The following is a 17,335-nucleotide window of genomic DNA, read 5'->3' as shown; positions in this document are numbered from 1 at the left end:
CATTTTACTGAGTCAGGTTATAGTAATGCATATCTTTTTGGATGGTCATTGTTTCACATGGGGATATGCACAAATATTTAACATCATCATTTATGGGTGGTAATCAGCGACTTGTTTTTGACAAAAATCATTGTTTTATGGTCATTTAATTCCCATTCAAAACATTCATCCCTTCCAGTGGGGCATTAACACCTTGTGGAACCACCTCTGAAAGGCACAAAATTAATTTCCAGAACATTTTCATTCCCTATTCCTTGCTGGTGGAAGTCACTTTGCATAAAAGCATCTTGCATCAAGAGCAAAACTTTGCAAACTATGTTCCTGACCCACAATTTGCACTTTGTATTACCTCCACCAACAAGACTGTAAGATATTTGTTCTGTTTCTAATGTTATTCTAATGCCATGCTTGAATGTTCATGTTCATGACTGACCATAAAGAGTTAAACGTCTGGAATTTGTCACAGAACTCCTTTGCCCCTCAATTTTTCCAAATGAATGAGCTTTATTATGGTGAAGCCTGCTTGAGAGTTCCTGCTTGAAAGAGATTCAGACATGAATTAACACATGAACCTAACGTTTATCAATCAATCAATTAAACAATCAATTAATAAGGAATTCTGCACAAACCTTTTTTTTCCCTTAGGTACTAAGGTACTAAATACTATGGACTACAAACTGACTAAAAATACCACAGAAGACATTAAAAAATATAATAAAGTGACATAAAAAGTGATATAAATGTGATATAAAAGTCCAAGACAAGGCACAGAGAACCTGTAACAAAAACGAGTTGATCTGTGAGAGCAATCACATTAGTTTTCTAAAACTATGAAAAAAAACTAAAACCGAACAAAATTGCTACAAGTTACAACAATAAAACAACAACAACAAATATCCCTTAAAAAGTCAAATATCCCTTCAATATAATGGATAAAAATTAAATGAATAAAATTCAAAAGTCAAAGCTTTCTTGTACGGGATGTGCTGGTTTCGGCCTCATTGCTGACTGCAGTCATATCCTCATCCCATGTATAAAACACCTGTGATTCACCTGTAACTACTTTCCAAAGAACCGCTATCACGTAAAGTAGTCTTGTTGACACATTTGGGTGAGTAAGGGCAAAATGCCTAACATATAGAACTTTCTGTGCCACGTATTTGGAGATATCGTGTCTTTTGTAGCAGAAATAAACTGCATCAAAAAAGCTAGATTCCATAAAAATGTATAATGTGTCATTACACAGTAACCAAAATGATACTCAAGTACAATAATTGGTTACATTTACTCAAACACTTTACATCTTTGCTACAGACTACACATGGCCAACAAGTTTTATTTGTTCACTCATTTATCCCAGTTCATGGGTTTTACTAGTAAACTCTAGCAAAACATTAGTTTACCCTAGTGAATGGGTATAACACTGCCACTTTAGTGGGCCCATGTCATCCCAGGACCCAGGACAACATCAGGCCTGCCTTATTTGACAAGACTACTAGCTTCATAATAGTTAACAGACTTTTATGAGAGATGTTCCTGATGTTCTGTAGCAGATATTTAAGGACATTACCTCTCTTTAAATGGCTTTCATGTTCACACTGGCATGCAAACACAAGCTGCTATTACTGTGGACAGAGCTTCCGCACAATACATCTTATAATGGCCAGTGCCAAAGACTGAGGTGGGCTGAAAAAAGGGAAGGAGGAGAGGACGTGGCGAAGTGACACAAAGAAGAATGCCACGTATAGATGTCAGCCCCTCCCTCACTCCCCCTCTCAGTCTTTCAGATCTCCATCCCCCGTCTCTTGGTGGAAAAGGTTACTAAATGTCACTAGAGAAGTTTTCATCATCTTCAATGGCTGTGGGGACCAAGGTAAGTGAGAGATGGAACGGATTGTACTGGCACGTGTGAGAATGAAGAAGTCGATGTCACCGCAACTAGACAGCTAATGTCCACGGCCCTCCATCCACAGGCAGAAGAGGTGAAAAAGAAATCAGTTATTTGAGGCTCGGACTGAGCACCGATAAAGAAGAACACATGCTGGTTTCTTAGATCTCTTAATGTTAAATGGTCACTCCACACACAAGTCTTGTTAGGGCACTCAAACAACAACATTTATTGTTAATAAAGAGGCGCCATGATAATGGGTGATACCAGTTAGCTGATCATTTTCATGAACTACATAACTATAAATGACCAATAATAAAAATGAATAAATACTGTATTAATTTAAACTAATTAATCACATTTAAAACAATAGCGTTTTTAGTCTTTAATAAAAATTTTACTAGAATTTTAACACGAAAGGAACTAACAGTAATGGCCAAAATTTTTTTTATCAATTTACGATCAACTTTAAGTGAGCAGTAGATGATAGCAAAGATTATCTAACTGGAAGAATAGGCAAAATATGAGCGTACAATTAACATAATATTTTAACAAATATACATCCAAAATTGTTTGATACAATAAATTATAAATACCACAATAAATAATAATAATAATGTGTTACTATAATGTCATGGTGAGACTATTATAGTTTTTATATTTAGAGTTCATTCTTAGTTAAAGTTTTAGTATTTGGGTGTGTGTTGTAATTTTTATTACTTTGTTTTAATACCTTATTTTAGTACATCAAGTTAAATTCAGTTATATACTATCTATCTATCTATATATACACACACACACACCTTATTTTATTTTAAGAAATGAAATTAGTTTTTATGTTGTTAGTTTTAGTTAACTATAATAACCCTAATAATGGAGAGAAAAAAAAATCACTGTCATCTGATAACTGCATCTGTGGTGCCAAAATGCTACTGAGATTGAGCTTTCAGAATAACATAATTTGGTTGAATGCAGTTCATCTGCAATTAAAGCAATAGAGAATTAAATTCACTTCAAATGACTGCGACAGATCGTAACCTTCTTGAAACAACAAGCAACATTACGTTCGAGCCCCACTTTCCTCTTATCCGCCCCTCTGTGCTGCTTTCTGTGGCGTAATTAGGACTTATCTAAAATACTTAGGCAGTCATACAATTATTCTCCTCTCTCTACATAAATTTCCCTCCCTCCATGTTCCTGCATCCATATTTGATGACTTGTAGATTTGCAGCCCTATATAGTAATGACAAACCTGAGCCTGGTGACAGTTTAAGGGCTGCTAAAGAGCTCTTAGAAACGCATCAGGAAATAAATGTAATATTCCAGTGCTTTGTGTTTTCGCTCCAGTCAAAGCGAAGTCATTCCTCCCAATTATGACAGCACTCAGCCAAAACGTGCTCTCTGAATCCACACTCCCTTTCTTATTCTCACCAACTCTACAGACAGACAGAAAAATTCACAACACAGCAAAGAGCAAATGATGATACATTTAGTTAAATGCTGATGTTTGATAACAGCTCAACTCACACTTTTGTTTCTTAAGTGTTGTAGATGGTAGACTAGGTGTATGTACTTAAAATGTGCCTAATTTGATTACAAAGATGATTGCATTTTTTGTTTGTAAACAGAAAACACATTAACCTGCTAAAGTCAGTACAACAGGACTCGGATAAGCACACTGTAGCTAAATGAAGCGCACATAAACTAATTATGAGCATGATTAAAACCTCTCTCTCTCTCTTTTGCTCTCAGTTTAAGCATGCTGGTGTTGTTTATGGGAAGGGGATTAATTTGCACAGTGATATCATTCACTGAGATAATTTGTGACACTAACATTCAATTGTTCCCCATTAATGTAATAGGCCTTTTCGCCCACAAGTTGTAGAAGGCAAAAATAAAATACTGAGAGATCCTGAACATTACTAAGATTGTTATAAGTCTATTCAAAAAAAAGAAAGAAAGAAAATCTGAATCTCCCCAGAGATAACATTACATGACAATTTAAAATTGCTGTTCAAACTCATGCAGCACCAATACAAAACAGATGTATTTTCTAAATAACTGAACACATAAGCGACCACCCAAGCACATTTAGTAAGACAGGTCTCCAACTGATCATCTGACTTACAGCGGAGAGCAGTTAACTCTTGAAGTGACACATTGTCTGGCTTTAAAAGGTGATGCAATCTGCACATCAGTTCCTAACATTTTAAATATTTAAAGTGTTTGGTATTCAATCATTTGACATCATCATCAATATCCTGCCGTTCACAATCTTATTTCCCCATGGAAAAATTTAGAGAAACAATAAATCTCCAAATTCACTTCAAGCCATTAACCACAAAATCACATCTTGCACGAAATGTTTCAAATGCATCCAACCCAGAAAATGTGCTTATATTTACAGACTTAATTGCCTTTGATCATTCATCCTAATAAAAACAGAGCAAAATAAATCAATTCAAAAACATAAGTTGCCTGATAATTAATTATACAAACAAAGGGTACTGTGAAGGTCATAGGGGTCATCATCTTGCTAGTCTGTGCAGAAGCAAGCTAGTGCTTACTGACAACAAATATGACAAGTTCTTTAGTTCACACTGAAGTTACCTTGGTATCAATTTACTCCACAATATGTTATTCTCAGACATTTGTTTAAATGTACAACCTTTAAAAAAAATCTCCATGCATGAAATCACCTGACAAGCACAGTTTCCTGCCAGTTGGAAGTTAAGGGTGGGACATACTAAATAAAAAAATAGCCAATGTGTTTTAATTATGAACTATTAGGGCTTAGATTGTAAAAAAAAAAAATAATAACCTGTGAAATTTATAGTAAAAAATGGTTTCCAAAACTTTACTGTAAAAATATATTCACTTGATTGTATGTTTTAAGAGACTGAACTTAAATTTACAGGGGGAAAATATGGAGCCTATATTTCATTAACCAATATAATGTTAATTATCCATCTAACAGCATACAATCTCTTTCCTACCTGTGTAATACTGATAATCAACAAAATAATACAGGTAAAAGGGACAAAATAATGAATTAGAGTTCATCACAAATAGCCTTTCCATAAACTTAGGTAATAATATGTACATTATACATTTACACATACATTTGGTCATTTAGCAAAGGATTTTATCCAAAGCGACTTACAAATAAGGACAATAAAGCAATTAAAACTAACAAAAGAACAACAATGCAAATGCAAATGACAATTCTCGGTTAGCCTAACACAGTACACGTATCAAGGTATATATATATATATATATATATATATATATATATATATATATATATATATATATATATATATATATATATATATATATAAAATGTGCATATTATAATACACGAAAAATACAAAACATGGTGAAATGGAATGAAATGAAAATTCAACAAAAATGATGCAAAATAAAAGTCAAATGTATGAAAACAAAAATATATATATTTTAAACTAAATACTATCAAATGTGAAGTGTCACACAGGCAATTGCTGGAATGCACTTTGTGGTTTTCCATTATTAATTATTTGATGTTAAGTTTTTTCATCTAAATTTGTACATTTAACAGTATTTTACTGTAGAATTTCATAATGTTCCCTTACCACTGAAATATAAATTTTACAGTATAAAATTACAGTAAAATTTACAGTATTACATTTAGTATAACAAATGTTTTTCATAACAAGCCATCAATTTATGTGATCTGTTCTCTCACAAGAAAAACATTGCATATTTCAAATGTGCTTATCTGCTAAAGTGAACTGAATCAATAATTAGGAGTACACTAACCTAAAAATGAATCGACAAAACCACAAACCTAGTCCTAATTTGATTTCATGGGGTCAAGGCAGTCTAGAGAAAAAATAATAGACTCCACTACAACCAAACACTTTCAATCTTTTACACCAGTGAAATAAAGCAGGGATGAAACTGAAAATCCTGAAATGAATAATTTACCAAATGTCAAGATGTAGAGTTGAGATTAAACTAGAAGGTGATTTAATTCCAAAAAGCAAAAAATATATCTTTTAAAAAGTGTTTTATCACTTGTTGAGCTATATTCCTGATTTGAGAATGATTTAACACCACATGAGGAAGGTAAGTTCACAGGCCACAGTCTCTATCTGTCATTTGATATAAGACTATAAGAATTTTTTACCAAGCACATAATTGGACTTAAATACACCACTTCTCTGGATAAATAACACAGTAACATCAAATTAGAAGCAAAATACCCTTCACAGCATCAAGCTCTCATAAACTGAGCCACCTGCAGCAGATGTTGATGATGCTGTGTAATTATAAGCGTTGGTGTGACGTGAGCTCAGAACCCCGATAACACAGATAAAATGATGTCAACATCTCTGTCACTTGCTTCTAAAACACAAATCAAATTCAGCAGGCGGTTCATTTAATTTCAGAGGCCGTTATAATTACTCCACTCCTGTTTCGAGCATCACAGTTAAAGTAAACATCAGTTAGAGTAAACATTCCTAATATGGTTCCTCATATGGCAATTAAAATTCAATCTGCAGTGTCTCACCGCTTTCCCTTTTAATAGCTGCTCTCTTTCACCTCTCTTTCTGCCTTAGCGTTTAAGGAAATAACTACCACTGAGACGTCCTCTAATTGCTTGTCACTGGCCATGGTTTTAGGAGCTAGATTTTGAAATTGGCGAGGTTGACAAACATTGGGACAGAAAGACGTTGTCCTTTGCCAAAAGCCAGTAAAGAGTAATTTGGTGTCTGACAGAGAAGAAAGATAAAGATTATGCTCAACCCATTTATTCAGTTAGCAAAGCTTTCACTTATCAAATTGAGTTGTCTGATTTTTTTCTACAAAAGTACAAAATTTCACTGAATTATTATACAGCCTACAGTGTTACATTAGAATCTGTCTGCTTACATTTACAAGTGATTAAGGCAATACTGCAATTAAGTGAAAGATAATACCATGCTCATACTGTAAGTACAGTACTGTGGTTTTAATCACACTAAAGACAGAGTGAAGAGACCATTAAAACTTGGGGCTATAAATAGGCTACGGAATAAATGGAAATGATCTCAAATCTCTAAAAATAAGAGGAGAGAATCAAACACCAAATTGTAGAAAAGAGGCCAAACAAGTGAAAACGCTTTACCATAAGCATGGTAACATTTGACAGAGCTTCCAAAGCTTTTACTGCATTGCAATAACATCTGATATTATTTGAATAAAACCATTTTGTAATAATTTTTTTCTACAATTATGTTTGCAAGCCTTTATTTTTGCTGGATTTATAATTTTAAAGCATCTTTGTCACTTGTTGAAACAGAGGGAAAATTTACATAAAACTTTAAAATAAGAAGTAAAATAAGTAAAATAAAGAAAGATTGCAAGAAATAAAGCCACACTTCTATTTTAAGGTCTAAATGAGCTTCAAATCATAGGGCAAATAAAAATTATGTGTGTTGCTTGGTACAATATATATATATGTATATGTATATATATATACACACACATGGCACAATGGCGGTCAAAACAATCACATTTCTGATCTAATAATCTAAGTAAGGTTAATGCAGCTGCGTTTAAATGGCTTTAAAATGAGCTTTAAACGTTCGTCGTAAACGTATTTATCCAACCCAATTCCTTGCTTAATCTGAGTATTAGTGTACATGAAACCGTAGCCATCGTTATGTCGCACAATGGTTCGGCTTGATGTTTTTTTTTTCAGTCACCCAACAAAAATCCACCTTCTTTTTTTCTCTGTTCATGTAACTACCTCAATCTACCCCTCTATCAATCTTTAACATGAACTCACTTCCAGGAGAGACACCATATGGCTGATTTTCGTCGTTATGGGTCGCTCTAGCGTTGCAGTAATGAGCAAGGCCTAGGTCTCTGGGAATCTAGTCAGAGCAGGAGAGATGGATGACGTGCCTTCCTCCAGTCAACGGCACCAGGCTCGTGCCCGGACAGGCACCTGGCACGTGCCACAGTGTGGAGCATTTGGCGCGTCTCGCGCGACCCACTCCATAACGCTGCGCTCACACGCCGACATAAATCCAGATGAATGATTTTATATTTTATCTGATGACTTTTATTTTATGGCTGATTTAAGAGTCTAATAAATGTCGGTCAGTCCTATGAGTTCAGTGTGTAGTGCGCCTTACTCAGGTAAAGAAAAAGTTTATGCACTGATACACTACTGTAGCCTATAATATTTGATACAACTTGATTATCCATTATATTTTGTAAGAAACAAAAAGTATGTTCACAGTAGATATCAAATATGATACAGCAGGCTTCTCTTGTCTTGTTTTTCTTTTCTGTTTTTATCTGTATCTCTCAGTAAAGATTGCATTTTTTGTTTTGCCCCCTACAATGAAAACTACAGAGCATTAAACATAATATTACATACAGTGACAAATAATATTTATATGCGAGATATAGAAGTATAGTCTGTTACAGTGTTATAATAATCTCATTAATTTAAATGGCATTTTTGGCCATATAAATAACTACTGCACATAACAGCATATTTTTGCTTAGTTTTGATTTTGTTTTTCTTATGTGTGAGTTTCATTTTCTTACTATTTAATATGGGCTATAAAAGCCTAATGTTTCAAATAATCATCAAAGACCTTTTCTCATAGATTTCCTTTTATACTGTTCTATTTTCTGACTATAATTTTATATAAAGTGTTGCAGGGTTAGGAAACTGTGTAGCCTCTGTTTAATATATAATGCAATATTCAAACAATGGTAAAGACTGATCTTGAATCATAACTACACAAATTGAAAATATGCATTGCACTTAAACATCAACATGTTATAATTACCACTCAGCCTAAGTAAATTTGTTCTTTTTCTCGATCCATTTTCCTCTTCACTTCCTACATGCCCTTCAGCTCTCATTCCATAGTTCTGTTCAGACAAATGATATGCGTGCAGACACTAATGAGTGGTTTTAAACGGGCCTGTACTGTCTGGGCGCAGGCCAGCAGGGACACTACGGCTCTTATGGTGCTGTGTTAACATTTCACAGCTCAACACTTGTCTATTCACCCTCTTCATATCCTCAGAACGGTGAGCACTGAAGCAGCAAGTTTTCTTGAGAGGGCCCTCAAACTAATTTTTTGGCATTGTGAAGAGATAGCGTTATAATGTGCTGAGGTGAGCGTCGCCTGTCAGAATGCTGAGCTCCTGCTGCTGTGTTGGAAGAATAGGGTGAGGGTTCATCTCTGGTTCCATTTTTGTGTTTGTTATTATGCAAATACAAATATGACTCGATTTCAACCTTTCTGTCCAATTATGGGTATTTTTAGTTTGGTTAAAGCTCTTGTGCATGGTACAGCTAAAATAAATATGGGATGATGGAGACTGTCATCAAATGAAGCCAAAACTCACATCGATTAAAAATCCCTTTCATGGTATGAAATGCCTCAAGGACAAAGCAAAAGTAAAAATGAAAAAAAAAAAATTAAAATAAATAAAGAGTAGGAAAGATGTACACGCAACATGATTTTTGTGTAAACAGTGGGGTTTGCTTATTATGCAAGTGCTAATTTCCCCCCAGGAGCTCATTAGAGCCTTGAGTGCAGCAGAGAGAGGCCCCAATCACCCGGTAGAGAGAGAAAGAGACGGAGACGGGGAGAGAGAGACCAGCCAAGCATATCTACATCATGAGAGAGCACAATGAGACACACTGAGAGTGTGTCATTGCGTCTCTGTGGCACTCACACACACACACATAGAGCTTTGTCAGGAATCATTTTAGTGAAATGATTTGTGTCTGTAGCTCTCTAAAACCTGTAGGCGACAATCTTAAAATTTCAAAAGCACAGAATCAGATTAAGAAAAAGTACCATTTAATTTTTATTGAATCAAAGAAGAAGAAAAAAAAAACAATGGTTAATTGATTAAAAGGGAGGATTTTGTCTGCTAAATATTCACATATATCTTACAATCAGTGATAATAAAACTTCGTACTTTATAGTATTTCTGATATAGTTTCATCTTAGCCACATTTGTTTTACCGAAACAAAAACAAGAAGCATTGGTAGTTGGACAGCAGCCTGAAAATCCACACACAATCACTAAGTATTAACATTGAAATACAGAAATACAGAGAGTCGACGAGATTCAGTTAGGTGTTGAGTATATCATAATCATATAGAAACTTTTTTTTATGTATTTATATATGTATATATCCAGTATGCAGTCTTTTCGTGGGGATTCAGAGATCCTTCAGTCATGACAGAGCAAAGACGCCCTCTCAGAAACAAGAAAGGGTGAGCTGGAGGAAGCCAGAAAAGAAGGGGCGACTGAACTGAGAGGAATGACAATGGCATTTAAGACTCACAGTATGTACGTATGGATAGAATATACAAAGATGTGACCAGTGTGAAATGGGGGTCTGGGCTCTTGAAGGACAATCCTCAAAGCAGATGAAGACATTTGAGGGTTGATTGTGATGGGATGAGTAAGAGGGGGGTGGGAAGGGCTACGGTCCTCGGTATGCTTTCTTTCCATATTATTTCAATTATCATAAGGATAATTAAAAAAAAAAGTTTTGGCTGTCCAGAGCTGAAGTCAAGCAGCAGAGCAAAGTGAGTGCGACTGAGAGCCTGCCACACTAAATTTTCCTATACGTTTTCTTTACATTCTCACTATTATTCTATCTCTTATCTGCCCTCTTATCCCTTCTATCTCCCACAAGCCGGCGAGCTAAAGAGCAATAGTCCCTCCGTGGCGTGCCTCTCCTCTACAGAGGGAAGACCAGGAAGCCGGAGAAGGTGGAGTACTTCCAGCCGCCCATCAGGTTGCCTCGCTCCAGCTTGAGGTAGGCGCGGTCACCTTTCTCCATTTGAATCAGAACGCCGTTACTGGCCGCTTCACGTGTGACGTCCTGATCCCCGGCGAAGGCGGAGATCACTGGCCAGCCATTGTGCATCAGGCTCACCTGGAACATAGAAGCATATAGATTAGCTGGTCAAATCCCAATAGTGCAAAAGGACGTAAGCTCGTACTTTCTTTTGTCGGTCTAATTTTGCTTTAAGAAAATGAAAAATTTTGTATTTAAATAACGAAGCAGGTATTGCTCAGCTGAACAAAAAAAGCATACAAAATCCCAATGGGGCAATGTTATTAGTATAAATCAAAGGCAGTTTTAATCTCCTAAATAACAATAATATGCATAATCTATATATGTTTGTTCCCTTTCTTTTGCACGCTGATAAGTCCCTTGATAATACAGTAGGCAGCTACCCATGAAATCATAAAAGTTGATCAAAGCATTTATTGGCTTTTGCCAGAGGAAATGAAAATGGCACATTGCTTTATTTGTGTCTGTTTTCCTATGCCAGCCATCTTCAGACAGAGTCAGAAGAAGAGCAAAAATGACATTTGATACGGCAAAAGATCTATCTGTGAGGAATGAGCTTGAGATTATTGGAAAGGCACCTTTGAATGTTGTGTGTGACCATCAGATAGACGAAACTAGATGCTATCATTATCAATATGAAAAAAAAATCACTGCTACACAAACCACTACACAGAGATAAAAAGCCACAAAAGTCTCACCACTAACAAACCTTCATGACTCAATGCATTTGTTCCCAGAATCACGAGAATATCATCATGCACTCTATACCATTTTTTTCGGCTCCCTTTCACCTTTCAAAAAACAAACATCCAGCTTTAAGGCCCTGTAATTCTAATTCTATCCTCATTCTTCAAGAACATGTAAAACATATAAATGGACCATTGTATGGATGAACCCAAAATGAGATGTCAGAATGCGAACGGATCTTAACACAATTTAATGCTGCATTTAACAGAACCAACAGACAGCTTCCTGTCCAAATGACGCAGTGGAGTGATGGAGGACAACCCCCCTCTTTCTCTCTCTCTCTTTCTCTCTCTCCCCCTTCGCCTGTCTCAGTCATACATAATGGTTGGGCACGAGTGACGACAAAATATTTCCTCCTCCTTTGTCATATCTATTCACAGGGTCATTATTTTAGGTCAGAGAGTAATTTTCTTAATTACCGTCTGTCACATCTGTGAGTTCAAAGAGAACTGTGCTCCACAAAATATGGGCAGTATATCTGCAATCAATATTCAAATGCGTGGCTGTCTGCTGCTTTGTCTGTGAAAAAGTGTTGCTTCAAGCTTTGCATAAGAAGAACTTTCTGTGACACTTTGCCTCTCATTGAGCCTGACTCCTCAGTCTGTGTCAGTATCCACAAAGCTTACAAAATATGCATTAACTAAATCATGTTTGTGAGTTTTATGATACAATTAACTTATAATGAAAACAACTGACTAGAATTTTAAATAGACAATGCCATTCCTTGATTTCGACACCTAACCAGACCAGAATTTTAAAAACTTTGTCCATCAGACTCCAGTGTTGTCAGATAGACTTGTCCTTTGAGGATTTAAGTACATTACTCTACCACAATAGAAAATGTACTATAGGGATATGACCAGGGTTTTGCTATAAAATAGCTAAAATATATGTACACCCAAAGCATGCAGTTTTACTTCCAGACAAGTCAGAGATCCATACAGATACTGTGTGTGTTGCTGGATTATTTATGAAGCCTTTCAGATCACTGTGTGTTTGTGTGTGTGTGTGTTTATCATATGTTCTGCATGCTAATAGATAGGCCTGCTCCTCCCTCTCAGATCAACAGAGTGGAATTCATGTTTTCTTTGAAGTACTAAGTGTGAAGTGTATATAGAAGAACAAAGAAAATATTTATTCTATCAGCTAAACAAAGCATTTAACACATTGTCAACTGTGTTACTCCAGCCAAAATAAGGATGGAGTTGAATTAAAAAAATTATCTGTCCAAGATGATATGCTTAAATATTATATATATATATATATATATATATATATATATATATATATATATATATATATATATATATATATATATATTATTTTTATTTTATTTATTTTTTTATTTTTTTGCTTTGTCTGGACACATTAATTACAAACTAGTTATAATTAGTTAGTGATGAATTAGTAACCAAGCATTATTAGAACAATCCTTTTGTTTTAAAAGAATAATTTGAAAACACTGTTCTGTCCTCAAAAGTCTGGCCTTTCACACTTAATGGACAGCACACCCTATAAGCCCATAATCTCGACCTGATTGTGCGCAAAACTATTGCATCTGATAAAAAAGGTGAATAAATGTATAAGTTACGAACATACTTCTTATAATTCCTGTGGGCACGGTAGAAAAACTTAAATTTAACTAAAATTTAAATAAGCCCTGCACTACAAGAATATTAAAGTGCTTGCTCTTTTAATATTTGCCCTTATTTAATGATTCTGTAGGTGAGAGCTTTGGTTTCGATATTGGTTTGTGTCGTATACACAGCATTGTCTTTAATTAGTCAGTGTTTCAGTGCATTTCAGACATGAATAGGGAAATGTGTGATTTGACTGACTTCTAAAATCAGTCTTCGATCAGAGCGGAATAACGGGATGTAAATGTAAATCCTCTGAGAGACAAAACAGCGACTGCGCATTAATTAACCAAATACAGCCTATATATTTATACGCATCGCATCTATAAATATATTATAATATATATATATAATTATTTCATTAGGCTATTTGTGCTGTGCAGACTTCTACAAAAACAGGCGGCGAATCTGTCACGCGCGTTCTCTGTCCATGGTCCTGAACACGCGCCAGTCTTGTCTATGCGCCAATATTTTTGGCTGGTTGTTAATCTTGTGCTAATTGAGGGAATAAAACAAAGCGTTCCTATCTAGGCTTCTAACAGTGTAACATTTCGTCACACACTTTACGGTCTCATTCGCACCACAGAACACTTCAGACACTGGTGAGCACAAAGGTATGAGCACTTACCTGGATCGTTTGACGATTATACACTTTCACTACGTGGAAATTAAAACTGTATATCCCTTTGCGCGGGGCGAAGAAATTGCTCCTTTCCTCATCGAAACTTTTACCAACGTTCACAAGTACCTAAAGGAAGATGCAGACATCAGAATGGAAGTCAAATAATTTGTAATATCGCATCTTTTTACTTTAAATTTTGTCTCTTACTTGAAGTTTTACAAAAGAGCAGCAAACCGTTTAAAGCATTTCGTGATTCATATACAAGAGCAAATAGAGAATAGTTTTATGACTCGAAAAAGAAGTTCACGGTTATTAGATATAATTGAAAGCCATTAGCCTGTAATTGACCTTTTACGAAGTAGAAGGAAATGTGACACCTCCCCAGACTACATATATCACTTAAATGTTTAATTGCTATGATATTTCTTTGATTTTGTGATCAAGTTTGTAATAATGAAACAAAAACCCTCCGGCAATTCCCAACCGGAGAACGCGTAAAAAGTAACATCAAACAAAAGAAGTGCCCATTTCCAGAGTGAAAATGTACCTGATCGAAGTAGATCACCATTGTTCGATTGCTCATCTCCGACGGCTCGTGGTTCGTGTTCCTCACCACGGAAAAAGCCACTTTGGCGCTTCCCGAGCGCACCGATATCCCAAGAGCCGTCCCAGTGGGATCCGAGGTGGGATTTGAGTCGCACACGACCAAGCATTTCCCCTCCAGCACGATGGGTTCTGTCTCGTTCTGTGCGTATGCATGACACACTAACCACACTGCGCCTAGCACCAACGTCAACATCATGCCAACTTCACTCCGCACCTAACAGCAGTCTTCTCGCAAAGACGCGGCGCGTTCAAATCCCAAACCAAAACCACTCCAAACCTGTCCTCACTGTAAAACCAAGTCCTTCCAAACAGTTAAAGTCAAAACTACAACAGTTTTTCCCCTCGTTCCTGTCTCAGTCCGTAGTGGAAGAGCCGAATGAAAGCGGATCAAGGCCCTTACCGAGCTCGCGCGCAGTAGAATACATAGCGCGTGGGGTCCGTCTGCTCGCGCGCTCAATTATTGATATGTGAGATATTAGAAGTGAAACACAAAGGCTCGTGAGCGCAATCCTCCCGCCCTCCTCGCTCTCCCATCCGGACCCCCAATCAGCGCAGGAGACGGTTTTTACTTTTCCAATCCTTTTCCAAGCCAGTGCACGGACCGCCTCTTCTCGTGACAGCGTCAATGGGGTCCCACCCCTCAAAAGAAGTATCTTACAGGTGGACCCTACTCAGCAGACAGAAGGGGATGACACCCCGATCCTCGGAAAATGGGGGCGCGTTATTTTGTCATCGTTCTACCGGACACAAGGACGCGATTTGTTCTTCCGTGTCATGTTAAAATGTTACTCAAGATGAATGGATTGTGAGCGCGAGGAAACTCAGCGGAGGTTGTCTTCACGAACGCCGGGAGGAAGAAGTTCACAAAGTTGTTTTTGCTCACTGTCGGACACCTATTGCTGAGAAAAGGACACTTCACGAGAACCGTGATGGTTAGACATTCTTCTACAGATGGACAAGCCAGCTTTAAGCCGGGAGGACTATTGTATTAAAAAAGTTATTTTAACAGAAAAAATGATGCTACAGCAAATACGTGTTAATTGGTAAACTTATGAAATGTAAATGTAATTTCACTGTATTAAAAAAAAGAGAAATGGGGGGGGGGGGGGCGTAGAATTAATAATTACCATGTAGCCTACTTCATTTGCATTAACATTTTATTAACATTTAACAATAAATGACATTTCGTCTACTATGTTTTGTTTTTAGACAAATAAATAAATAAATAATACATTCCTGGTAGAAAATAGCAAAGACTTCCCTGCAAGAGATTTCGCGTCGCATTTTATTAGGCTATAATTTTGCAATAATTTACGTTTATTAGGGTGTTACATGTTTTGACTTAGTTGTAGCCTATGTTGAATTATTTTATTTGAAAGCTTGGTGGTGTTTCATAATACTGTGGTGTATGGGCCTATTTTTGGTTATATTTCATATAAAAAAAAATCCGTTTTTGATTAACGCAAGTCGTAATGTGGCCTTCTGTTTAAACACCTGTTCAATTATGGCGGTTATCATTAGTCTATTTAACATTCTACAATCTGCTATATTCCACAAAACAGATTTGAATTGTTCAAGTAGCCTACAGTACGTTGGTAAGTTAATATCAGTTAATGATATAGTATATAGTCCATAGTTGTGAAATGTAAAATACAGAGGCACAATCCCTCCCATAACGCTTGAAACGTTGATTTTTTGCTGTGAAGTTCTGGCAACCACGGATGAGAGCTTTCTATTTTACATTTAAAATAATTGTATACAAATGTAAAACACTAATGGAACTCTTTCAGTTAATTCAATAGAAATCAATATCATATTACACTTTCAGCTGACTGTAATATACTGACATAATATAACTCCATCAATCTTAAGCACATTTTTTCTCATGAATTATGCATTGTGAATACATGGGAAAGCCTGCTTAGGATATATATGCCACAAAATCTAAGGAGCGTATGCTGTTGCTCAAAATATTTCGCCCAGAGTTTGAACATGTTGATGGGATGTGGCGTCTGAGGCCCGCGCGACTCTCATTTTTCTGACAGCACTCATTCTGCGCCAGCGCAGTTCCTACATGACATTTAATAAATGAGATCACTGAGCAGGTTTTAGCAGGAAAAGAGACATGGCGAGCTAAACAAGAACAGAGGACGAGCTTGACATTTGAAAGAAACAGCAACAACAAAGCATAGGAGAGAATACGTGAGTTGAGCTGAAGAGTTCATTAAAATAGATGCCATCCTATCAAGGAGAACAATTTTTTTTTTTTCAGTATCAGACCTGAAGCTGAGTGATCTATACACACACACACACACACACATACATATGTATATATATATATATATATATATATATATATATATATATATATATATATATGTATATATATATATATATATATATATATATATATATATATATATATATTTGTTGAGTCACAGAGATTGTTGTGGGCACACCAATGTATACAAAGAGAATAAAGAGAATAAACAGTATCTCACCACCTGTATATCTCACCGCTATATCGCAACAGGAGCGGACAGCATGCTGGTCTGCAGTAAGCAAGACACCTATTCACTTTATCAAAAGAAATGTTCTAAAGAAGAGGTGTTGAGATGTTCAGTGTTCAGTGCAACTCTTGTACATGCAACCATGTTCAATACTTATTTTATACTAATACTTATTAAAATAAATATTGAACATGTCACCATTTTTCTCAGTAAATGTATTTCTAAAGGTGCTGTTGACATGAAATTTTCGACAGATGTCGGTAACAATCCAAGTAATCCATACATATAAAGAAAGCTAAATAAATAAGTTCAGAAACTAAGTTGAATGACCAAGGGAAAAAGTATTGAACACATTAAGAAAGAGAGGTGCGAAAAAGCATTGAAAGCCAAGACACCAGCTGAAATCTATCAATAATTAGAAAGCAATCCTGCCCTAGTTAGTGA

The 17,335-nt window shown here is 36.0% G+C and overlaps 1 protein-coding gene across 1 annotated transcript; it reads right to left on the bottom strand.

Annotated features, from left to right (window-relative positions):
• Positions 1 to 9,736: 9,736 nt before the first annotated feature.
• On the bottom strand, positions 9,737 to 14,913 carry cbln1 (cerebellin 1 precursor). Its single transcript, XM_052581667.1, has 3 exons — positions 14,323 to 14,913; positions 13,782 to 13,901; positions 9,737 to 10,847 (listed from the first exon to the last, which is right to left on the bottom strand). Exons 1-3 carry the CDS (start codon positions 14,575 to 14,577, stop codon positions 10,650 to 10,652), a joined length of 573 nt encoding a protein of 190 aa, XP_052437627.1. The 5' UTR covers positions 14,578 to 14,913; the 3' UTR covers positions 9,737 to 10,649.
• Positions 14,914 to 17,335: the final 2,422 nt, after the last annotated feature.

Source organism: Carassius gibelio, chromosome B18 (assembly GCF_023724105.1).
Source record: "Carassius gibelio isolate Cgi1373 ecotype wild population from Czech Republic chromosome B18, carGib1.2-hapl.c, whole genome shotgun sequence".
NCBI classification, from domain to species: Eukaryota; Metazoa; Chordata; class Actinopteri; order Cypriniformes; family Cyprinidae; genus Carassius; species Carassius gibelio.
The sequence above is the reverse complement of the archived record's forward strand: the minus strand, read 5'-3'. Positions and strand labels throughout refer to the sequence as shown.

What these genes read in the sequence shown, in the direction of transcription:
- cbln1 (XM_052581667.1), bottom strand. Translation starts at nt 14,577, where the DNA reads ATGATGTTGACGTTGGTGCTAGGCGCAGTGTGGTTAGTGTGTCATGCA. An exon ending in TGGTGATCTACTTCGATCAG is followed by an intron (nt 13,902 to 14,322) that starts GTACATTTTCAC and finishes ATCTTCCTTTAG; the next exon opens with GTACTTGTGAACGTTGGTAA. An exon ending in ATAATCGTCAAACGATCCAG is followed by an intron (nt 10,848 to 13,781) that starts GTAAGTGCTCAT and finishes TCTATGTTCCAG; the next exon opens with GTGAGCCTGATGCACAATGG.